Consider the following 11,158-nt stretch of genomic DNA (forward strand, 5'->3'; position numbering starts at 1 on the left):
GGAAAGAAATAGTATGGACAAATATCTCTCCTTATTTGGTTCACAAGGGAAAGTAATGGATTTTAATTAAGAGAAATGACTAATTTGTTTCTCACACCCTTATTTCATGTTACATTTTTTTGGTTGCTCAAAGTATCATCTGCACGGAAGCCAAAGACTAATCCTTCGAGGTACGAAGATCCATTTAAGGAGATACCATCTCCCAACAAATTATCTTTCATGAAATAAGGATGTGAGGAACAAATTAGTCATTTCATGTTACATTTATGTAACAATATTTAAGTCATTGCATTTAACCCATTGAGTGGAGATGCATTTTGCTCATCTCCATTTGCCCTCCAAAAAGTTAAACCAAACAAAAGATTAATATATTTTCTCTCCATTGTCCCTAACCACATTATGTTAAGCACATACATACAAAATAGAAGGAAGAAAGATAATAGTGATTTTACGAATGTTAACACTAATATATAAAGAGCCGATGATCAAACCTCATAAATTCGCTTATACTCCATGTACCCTAAGCTGATCCGTATGAATGTGAGTGCGACAAACTTTCTAATAAGTGAGCTTGTTGATATCTGCTTTTGGATCCCACTACAGAGGAACCAAAAATAGTAGTAAATGTTATTCACAAGAGGCATTAAATACAAAGAAGCATATTTATACAATTCATGGGAAAATGAGTTACCTGTACAAAGTTTCATAAACTAAAGGAACAGAAACCATCAACTGTGGCTGATAACGTCCCAAATCATCCTAGAACAAAACAAAGTACAGAATACTAATCAGTGTGGCAATGTGTATTCTTTTTTAGACATACCATGCATGAAACATATGATGAAAAGTAATAATACCTTCAAGTTTCTCACGGTAGTGTATATTTGTTCAACACCACGTGCGAAAATGAAATACTCGCAAGCTCTTTCATATGCATGCCATGGAGGCAGCATACTTAGAAATATATCCCCAACTTCAGCAGGTGCAACATCCGTTAAGTGTTTGATCTAGAAATTCATTAACACATTATATAAAGAATTGATCCTATGTTAAAAGCCAAGAATCATTCCACAATTAATAAACAATTGAATTTTGGGTTAATGTGTCAGTAAGTTGTAGGCTTGTAATATATTAACCTTATAATAATTTTGTGAACTCTAACAAATCAACACAGCTTGTTTGAAAATAGTAAAGTACCATTGCCACAATAAAATTTATTAGAGATTTGCAATCAAACCTGATGCAAAAGATTGTGATGGGTTAGCATAACACCTTTTGGATTTCCAGTAGTTCCACTTGTGTACACAAGAGTAGCTATGTCATCAGATTTTATTGCTTCAAACTTATAGGGTTGTCCTGCAATCAAATTGGACAATCTTACCACTTAAACACAGTTATGGCTATATCTAATGTTTCATAGCAGTACTTTATATATAATCTGAAGTTGTAGAGAAGGTGCAGGTGGCATACTAGCATCATGGCACTCAAACAATGCCTTGCGACATTCTCGCCCTAAATGTATGACTTCCATGAATGTAAAGATTGGCACCTCCTTGTTTCCTTCACTAACCAGGCATGATTTTTCTCCCCAAAGAAGAATGATAAATCTGATTGAACTCTTTAAGTAAAATGGTTTTGCAATCCGATTAAACATTTCAGGATTGTCCACAGCCAGTGCAACACTAAATAACAATTACAGAAGTTAGCAACTATTCCAGTGAATCATCAATATAGACTAGACCTTAAAATATGCAAGAAAACTTGGAAATTCAAACACATCTTAGTCAAAGATATGCATGTGGAAACAGTAAGTATTCCTTCTGTATTTATCAATCTTCATGCCTCTATGAAAATTTGCAATTGAAAGGCACTATTGTTATTACTGTTGAGTGCTACTCAAATTCAAGGGCTGGAAGTGTGAAGTGTCTATGTATACACTAGATACAATCTGCTTGAGTTAAAGTCTTTATTAAACCTTTCAGAGTGGTTGTATATTTGCAGAAGTTCTTCAATTGATGACCTTGAACCCCTTACCACATTGATTGCTCCAATTGCCATCATGCCTAGACTAAAAACATAGAATGCATGTGATTAAAAAGATAACAACTACTATTGCAGAAGTTCTCTTTGTAGTTTGTTTTCGAAAAGATTGTATACAAACAAGTTGTGCAATTATTAACAAAACTCTAATCAATTTGGTAAAGTCCTAAATAATACTCAAAGTTCTGCACACCTTGATCTGCTACAAGCCAACGACATGAGTTATCAGCAAAAAGGGCAATCTTCTCATCAGGTTTTACTCCAATAACTCTCAAACCCTCAGCAAAGTCCAATATTGCATCCTCCAACTGATATTTTGATAAGAAAGGTAGGAGCATACAACCGAATGAAATCTCATAACATTTGTTTCTCACATGACTCAAATTGAAACAAAAACATTCATTGTGTCATCAAGCTGATAAAACTTTAAAATAATTTGAAATTGATTTGCACTCCATCAAAAAATCTTCAGATTAACACACAAAATCACAGACTTCTGATGTGCAGCATATTGAATCAACATAATTACAATATACTATGCAACAATAAAAAATTGAAATGACCACATTCATATTCTACAGGTAAGATAATGGTTTAAGAGCCTGAAGCATAAACACAGAGTCAATTGACCCTCTCCCCCCAAACATGTGTTGTTGTGTCCATTTGCATCATGTGTCACACATCCATGACCATTTTGATTATTAATATTGAGGAAGCTATATATGTCCCACCACCAACAAATATTTTAAAGTAAAACATGAGAAACCACACAAAGATCAATGATTAAATCCAGTGGTTATTCTTCAAAACTTTAATCATTAATTTTACAACAACAACAAATTGGGAAAGGTGGAAAATTTTATTAATCATAGTGGCACTAATGGCCAATTTTCAAAACTTTAATCATATGAAATGTTTATTACCTAATAAAATGTTAAAATTAGTTAGAAACATATATACTTTATCCTACCCCTACATTTCTGTGTAAAGAATCCGATCATAAAGCCATCTACTTTGAACCAAACTCTACCCTAACCATTCCGAATAACAATAAAATTAGTTATACATCCATTTTTCATGCTCTCAACCTTGAAACCAAAAATACTTGGAACCTATGATCACCACATTAATGGTTGGTATTTGGAAGCCTTTGATTATGTCATCAACTCTTGAAATTATGACTTTTTCTAATAGAACATGAACAAGAGAAAACACAAACCTGTTTGTATGTCATAGTTGTAGGAGGATCATGATATTGATCTACCAATGCTACATTATCACCAAACTTCTCAGCAGAAGTTCTCCAAATGTCAGGAACTGCTTTCCACTCATCTAAAGCCACAGCACCATTACCAGAAACCAATGAACTTTCTAATAAAGGAGAGAACCTTCTTATTTGAACTTTCTCTGTCTACATACAAAACTATATAGTTGGAACTTTGGAAGATAAAATTAACCAAAATGACAATTACAACAATATAGTGCTTCAAAACACGCCATGAAGCACCAACATTAGACACTTGACACATCAACACTGACAATAATTTAAAAAACGAAAGAAATTGAATGAAATTACATGCGTCTGCATCACACACTCACATGTGTCGCACATCAGACACACCTTTGATTCAATATGAAATGTCAGTGTTACACATGACATGTATACGAATAGTACTGCAGGCATGTTTAATTTATCATAGTAATTGATATATTTGGAGCACAATGCAAAGATAGAAGCAGTTAATTAATTACCTTGAATTCAGATTGACAGCAAAACACACGAAAAGAAGAGGTTCGAGAAACGTTGATGGTGGTGGTGAAGTTGTGATGAGAAAATAAGAAAGGAAACGTGGAAGAAGCATAGTTGTAGTTGGAGGAGGTGATAGGAATTCCCTGCATTGAATTTAGCTGAAACCTGTTGAAGTAAAACAAAGAAGAGAAATGGATGAAGAAGAGGTCGACGTAATAGATATTTGTTAATATGAATATATGAAAAAGTAGTAACTTGTGTTCAAGTGATTTTATGTGATTTGAGTTTTAAAATCTCTTTTTGGTCCAACTTGTAACCATTGAAATTTGTTTATGAATTTTATTATAAAAATTTATTCTTCAATCCTTTCAAGGAAACGTTAAATTTTGCGTGCATTAACTTTTTTTTTCGAAAAAGAAACGTTTATTGTGTGAAAAGAAATGTTAATTGTATTGAACCATTCGATTTCATTGTGGGAACAATTGCTATCAAACTCTAAGTTCACTTTTCGTGTAATAGTATATTTTAAAATTTTCGGTGAAGATAAAAGTTTTAAATATTAAAAAAAAATTATTTAAATTTTAAAATGTAAATTTTATTTTAAAATAATTAAATTTTTTATTTTAAATATTATATTAATAATATAAATAATAATTAAATTTAGTATATTTTTTCAATTTAGATATGAGTAGAATCGAGGGTGAAATTCCTGCTACACCGACCGTAGATTCTACGTATAAATTTACGACTGATAATTTTAATAATAATTGATATTATAATTTTTGGTTTATAATGTCTACATATATATGAATGTTTTATTTTAAATATATTTTGTAGACATTTTTTTCAAGAAGTTGTATTCGAATAGACAAAATTTATTGGAAGACAAAATAGAATAATAATTATTACCATTAGATCTAATACAGTTACTGGTTAAAAGAGAAAGAAAATGCAAATTAATTTTGGGATACAAAAAAAGTGGAAGATATAAATCAAAATCAATAGTAATTTGTTCTCATAAGGAAAACCGTTCATTCAAACTCAGATGTATACTGTTGAATATCGGTTAATGATGAAAATTTAATGTTCGATGTGGAACACACAATCACGATATTGTGGATACTTTAGATGGTCATTCATATTTGGGACATTTAAATGAAAATGATAGAAAATTTGTTAATGACATGATAAAGTATAAACTTGCACCAAGATTCATTTTAAATGCTTTGAAAGAGAAAAATAAAGAAAATCTCACAGTTTCCACTCAAATATAAAAAGCAAAGAGTACTTATCGATCATCTTTGAGAGGTTTGTACACATAAGTGCAACATCTATTGAAGTTAAAACAAAGTAAAAATTATGTGCATTAGACAAGAAAACAAGATAATTTAGATGTTATGAGAGACATATTTTGGATGTATCCTGATTGTGATTGTATAAAGTTGTTGAACATGTTTTATTTTGTTTTGTTATGTGATAGTACATACAAAACAAATAGATATCGACTACCATTGCATGAAATTGTCGGATATTAGGTTTATATTTTCTATTGCATTTGTTTACTTAGTGTTAGATAATATTATTATATATTAGTAGTAAGGGTATTTTAGACAATTCTAGACAATTCTATTTTCTTACTATTAACTTCAGTTTTGGTTTATTATATGATATGAAACCCTAGAGTGGTTGTTTTCTCTTCTTCCTCTTTCTTCCTCTTTTCATTGTTAACATGGTATCTAGAGCCTATTTCGATCCTCATTGAACGATCCCGCCTCTATTCCGCTGTCGAGTTCCCAACAATTAGGGAATATAATTATAGTTTATCTTTTCTAACATTCCAATATTCAGTGAGATTTTCCGTGTCCTAATTCTGCTTTACCCTTTCTTTGTAGTTTTTCGTTTATTTTTAGTAGATCAATAAAAAAAAAAATTATTAGGGTTCTATAAACCTTTCCACAAGCCATTAGGGTTTGACGCTCTAACCAACCGAGCTAAAAAGAACAATGGGCGGTAAAGTTTACTTTGAGAATCATTATTATTTGCATGGTTATTGGGGGATTTTGATTGATCGTTATGAAGAGATGATTGAGAATTATCATCCTGGGATCTACCGTAGAGAAGAGAGAGAGACTATTTTGATAGAAAAGGCAACCACCAAAAGAGAAAAGAGAAGAGTAACCTTGTTCCCGATTTTGTTAAATCAGTCTCACAAAAACATCGATTGCGCATTCGTTAACCGTTGGATTTGGCTGATTTTTGGACAGAAGGTTCACAACATTCAGGTCTTCGTCTTCAACGGTCGGATCGGTAAAAAGACGTCTGTAGGGGGAGAAATCATGCTCGCACAGCACCAGGTTATCCCTAATTTATTTTGTCTCAGTGATTGTGTTTGTCTCATTATTTGTATGGATTTGAGAGAAGGTTTGGAGGTTCATTGTGTTGTTTTGAAAAATGGGTTTTGTGTTAATTTGTATGTTGGGACTTCTTTGGTTGAAATGTTTGTGAGAAGTTTGGTTTCTTGGACTGCTGTTATTGTTGGGTTTGCTAGGTGTGGGGATATGAGTGAGGCCAGGAAGCTTTTTGATGTTATGCCTGATAGAGATATTGTTGCTTCTAATGTTATGATTGATGGGTATGTGAAAATGGGGTGTATGGATTTGGCGAGGGATTTGTTTGATAAGATGAAGGATAAGAATGTTATTTCTTGGACTAGTATGGTTCATGGTTATTGTGAGGATGATGATGTTGTGGCGGCTAGGTTTATGTTTGATTGTATGCCTGTCAAGAATGTGCTTAGTTGGAATGCGATGATTAGGGGATATTGTGAGAATAGACGACCGCACGATGCGTTGAAGTTGTTTTGGGAAATGAGGGGACGTTTGGATGTGGAAATGAATAAAGTGACGGTTGTGAGTGTTCTTCCTGCTGTTGCTGATTTGAGTTCTTTGGATTTGGGTGTTTGGATTCATGGGTTTGTGCAAAGGAACCGACTTGATGAAGATGTTCATGTGTATGCTTTGGTTGATATGTATGCAAAATGTGGGGAAATTGGAAAAGCTAAATTGCTTTTTGAGGAGATGAATGAAAAAGATACATCGTCGTGGAATGCTTTGATAAATGGTTATGGTGTCAATGGTTGTGCGAAGGAAGCGTTAGAAGTATTCGCAGCAATGTTACGGGAAGGATTTGAACCGAATGAGATAACAATGACTAGTGTGTTATCTGCTTACCATTGTGGTTTGGTAGAGGAAGGAAGAAGATGCTTCAAAGAAATGGAGAGATTTGGAATTGTGCCTCAGATTGAGCATTATGGTTGTATGATTGACCTTCTAGGAAGGGTTGGATACTTGGATGAGGCTGAAAATTTGATCTTCTGTGTTGTCGCTCTGTCTGTTGCTTCTTCTGTTTGATTGCTAATCTCTCTAGTGATTTGCTTTGTTGCTTCTCTCTTTGTTTAGTTTGGTTTGATATGATTTAGTTTTGTTTGGTTCTATTTGGTTTGGTTTGTTTGGATTTGGTTTCGTGGTGCTACTTCTTTGGTGGTTCCTATCTGTTGATTTTGATATGGTTGTTGCTCCTTGGTTTGTTTGGATTTGGTTTCGTGGTGCTACTTCTTTGGTTGTTCCTATCAGTTGATTTTGATATGGTTGTTGCTCCTTTTTTGATCGCTTCTTTTTCGGTTTGATTTTTTTGTTGGCTTGGTTCTTCTCTTTGATTGTTGCTTCTTCTTTGGTGACATCCCTCTTGTCCCCCCGGCTGTCCAACCACCTCCTGCGATTGTTGATCCTCCTCGTTACCCCTCTCGTCATCATCTTCAGCATAGAATCATTATTCTACTGTTTGTCTCTTCTTCTTTACAGATTGCTGATTTGTTCACAAAGATGCATTCCATTAAACGTTTTCGTTTTTTTTTAGTTGACAAACTCTCGATGCTCCATGTTAATGCATCGTGAGTTTGAGGGGAGATGTTAGATAATATTATTATATATTAGTAGTAAGGGTATTTTAGACAATTCTAGACAATTCTATTTTCTTATATATATATACTCAGTGTAACCCTATTAACTTCAGTTTTGGTTTATTATATGATATGAAACCCTAGAGTGGTTGTTTTCTCTTCTTCCTCTTTCTTCCTCTTTTCATTGTTAACACTTAGAACAATGGCAACAACAAAACCTCATTCGGACATTTGAAAAGGTAAGACAATTGTTCGAAAATTTAATTTCTAAAGTTATTGTAACCGATAGAGATCTTGCGATGATGAATGTTATTGGGGTCGTATTTCCTACTTCAATTAATTTGTTATGTCGGTTTCATATTAAAAAATATTGAGGCAAAATGCAAATAATATGTGAAAAATGATAGACAATATGAGGTAACTGATTTGTGAGAAAAAATTGTATATTTGAACAGTATGGAGGGGTATCATTATCTCTAGCAACACTTTGAGCTAGTGTGTGGTGATATTATTATTTTTATTGATATGTTAAACATTCATGGTTCATACCTTACAAAAAAAAAATCCAAGTTTGAATCAATAGAGAAATGCATTAAAGGAATACGACGACCAACAAATACTTTTAAATTAAGATTTGTTTTAGAAATATGATAAAATAATTTTATGTGATTTGTTTTAATTTTTGTTATTTTATTTATTTGTAGAGCTGAGTCTACTCATTGAAGATTGAAAAATATATTGCAAACTAGTAATTGAGACTTGTTTAAAAGTTTAGATGATGTGAATATAATGTTGAAGAACCAAATGCGTAGCATCAAAGTGTCTTTTCATAAAACTATTATCGGTGTTGAGCACATATATAATTCCTCATTTTATCAATGATTGCATCACTTTATATCAAGGAAATGTTTTTAAAAAAATTAATAAACAATTAAAAAGGGTAAAGATGATAGATACTGACAAAACAAAATGTGGTTGCTCAATCAGAACAACTCACAGGTTACTCTCTGCTTGTGAGTTGACAAATTTGCAGATATTTGGTACTCTCATCCCTTTAGATAGCATTCATATTTTTGGAGAAAATTAAGCATGGTGCATGAATTGGAGCATAAATATTCTTTATCACAATACGACTTTTTATAAGAGTGAGAGGCAATGAAAGCATACATGAAGACACAAAATATTGTTGGTTAAAGGATACTCATGATAAATATGTGTGAACTTGCATTTCCACATACAACAATAACAATGCGTCCACCACCTAATATAGTGAAAAACAAGGGAGCTATTAAAAAAAAAAATTTGATGCTCCTCGTAATCCTTCATATAGGGAGTATATTGATGCCTCTCATGGATCTCAAAAGCAACCGTATCAGGATTCTGCAAGTTAACCATCTCAAGAATCTGCAAAGCAATCATTTAAGAAACATCTTCCTACTTTTATTTATCAATATATTGATGACATAGTAGATATTGTGTCAGATGAAAATTGTGGTTATCGCACAGTTGCAACATTATTAGATTGAACTGAAGAATCTTGGTCTTTAGTTCGAATGCATTTGGACAAAAAGGTCAATCTACATCAGAATCTTTATTCCAATATTTTCCATGGCAACGTTGAAACAGTGTGGAACTCATTAAAGATTTATAGTTTGGGTGCTCAGAAAAAGAAAAGTGGATGACTATGCCAGAGTTGGGTAACGTGATAGCGACAATATATAATGTTGTTCTAGTGTGATTGTCTCATAATTTGAATATGATATTCTTTCCACTGAATAAACCACCATCAAAGGACTCTTCTCTTAGTTTTTTAATAGCAATTGGATTTATCAATGAAAAGCATTGGGTACAGATAAAATTTATGATTGATAATATTGTTTAATAGTAAACTAATATTTAATATTTTCTTATTCAGATGAAATTGAAGTCTATATGTCTTTTGTCACCTACCTTATAGAAATGGAGATAATTTTGTAATGATGGTGCAAATGCATTGGAAATAGGTTATGCGAAACACCTCAAGCATTGGAAACACATATATCCAATATTTATCGAATCATCTTGTATTTCATTAAATAAAGATTAATATATATGTGTGAAGGTTTCAAACCATTGTATTTCATTAAATGAATACTGAGTTGCATGTGTGACGCTTTGTTGTCTCTTTTTTGGGGATCAAGTTAGAGTTGGCCTTTTAATCATTTCCTTATAAAATAGAATTTAAGTATTGCTGTTTGAAAATTCATAATAGAATATAATTTCATGATAAAAAATATTGATAATACAAAATATATTTATCATACATAACACAATATACTAATTGTCTCCCGGGAACAGGCATAATAACTTACTTAATATCACATGAACTTCACCCTCTGGATTTACCATCTATATGATCCTCTGTAAAAGCTCAGATGCTCTACGGTCTCGTGCCGAAAATGGAGCAGCTTGTACAGAAGATGATGGAACATGTGGATCAACATGTATAACAGTAGGTGGACTAGGAGGTGGAGCATCCAGAAGGATCATAGAATGTGAAACATTTAAGTACCAGACATAATAGTCCTTAGAGACCTCACCAGGAAACATGCGATAGACTCTGAAGGGTCGTTATACATGTTCTCAAAGTATTGTGTCACTTCCAATCTATACTAGCGGATATCGAAGGAACGTCACGCGGAATGCACTGTATGTGACCATATTGTAGAAGACATTGCTCCGGTAGATATGAGATTGAAACCCCCACTGGTATGTTAGCAATCCACCTACGGGCTCTTGGAATATGCTCAAAAATCGTTCGACTATCACCCCACTTACAAAAAGGCAATTTAGTAAATTAAAAATACAGCTTACTAAATTAATAACACAATCTAATATGAGTCATATACGTGTAATATGGTCATATATCCTCTCAACTGCCTAGTGTCAATAACAACTCTAGCTCCCATATTGTCATATATCACAACCAATACATCAATACCCCATGCATGGTCCCAACAGCGTTCTAAATCACTAAACAAATTAATATATTTCGTCTCTGCATGAGTGTAAGTCTTGTCGGCGACAATAGTGCTACCAACTAAGTGCAAAAGATACGCTCTTACAGCACACTCAAACATGTTAGTTTGAATGATACAATTATATAAATCACCCAACCATTATAGTCTATATTGTGCACATTTATTAAAATTATCTCGATAGGTGCTTCCTCCAAAGTTGCTCCCAATAGCTCATGTACAACAATCACAATATTATTAGTGTTCATATTTATTGGTGCATTGAAAAACTTACCATAGGGAGGAATGTGAAGAAGAGTCGTGACATCGTCTAGTGTGATCGTCATCTCTTCAAATGGCATATGAAACGAGTTGGTCTCCTTATGTCACATTTATACAAAGGCAAGATATGAG

At 33.0% G+C, this 11,158-nt stretch overlaps 2 protein-coding genes across 4 annotated transcripts in view; one reads left to right on the top strand and one right to left on the bottom strand.

Moving 5' to 3' along the window:
* LOC101494185 (probable acyl-activating enzyme 16, chloroplastic) overlaps positions 1 to 3,939 on the bottom strand; it is a 9,237-nt gene extending 5,298 nt beyond the window's left edge. The window contains exons 1-9 of one of the 3 annotated variants that reach the window (XM_004502193.4): positions 3,793 to 3,939; positions 3,260 to 3,451; positions 2,234 to 2,348; positions 1,976 to 2,063; positions 1,471 to 1,682; positions 1,238 to 1,356; positions 858 to 1,007; positions 692 to 759; positions 492 to 597 (exon numbers count right to left, since the gene is read on the bottom strand). In XM_004502193.4, the coding sequence (XP_004502250.1) occupies positions 492 to 597; positions 692 to 759; positions 858 to 1,007; positions 1,238 to 1,356; positions 1,471 to 1,682; positions 1,976 to 2,063; positions 2,234 to 2,348; positions 3,260 to 3,451; positions 3,793 to 3,939 (1,197 nt within the window). Of the gene's footprint in view, positions 1 to 491; positions 598 to 691; positions 760 to 857; positions 1,008 to 1,237; positions 1,357 to 1,470; positions 1,683 to 1,975; positions 2,069 to 2,233; positions 2,349 to 3,259; positions 3,452 to 3,792 lie in introns of those variants that run through there. The other 2 variants (XM_012716389.3, XM_073369068.1) reach the window with 2 other exon arrangements.
* The window catches only part of LOC101494495 (pentatricopeptide repeat-containing protein At4g14050, mitochondrial), a 13,011-nt gene extending 8,856 nt beyond the window's left edge, over positions 1 to 4,155 (top strand). Inside the window, exon 3 of the mRNA XM_004502196.4 lies at positions 3,804 to 4,155. The gene's annotated coding sequence lies outside the window, so the exon portion shown is untranslated. The remainder of the gene's footprint in view (positions 1 to 3,803) is intronic.
* The last annotated feature ends 7,003 nt before the right edge of the window (positions 4,156 to 11,158 follow it).

Source organism: Cicer arietinum, chromosome 5 (assembly GCF_000331145.2).
Source record: "Cicer arietinum cultivar CDC Frontier isolate Library 1 chromosome 5, Cicar.CDCFrontier_v2.0, whole genome shotgun sequence".
Lineage (NCBI taxonomy): Eukaryota > Viridiplantae > Streptophyta > Magnoliopsida > Fabales > Fabaceae > Cicer > Cicer arietinum.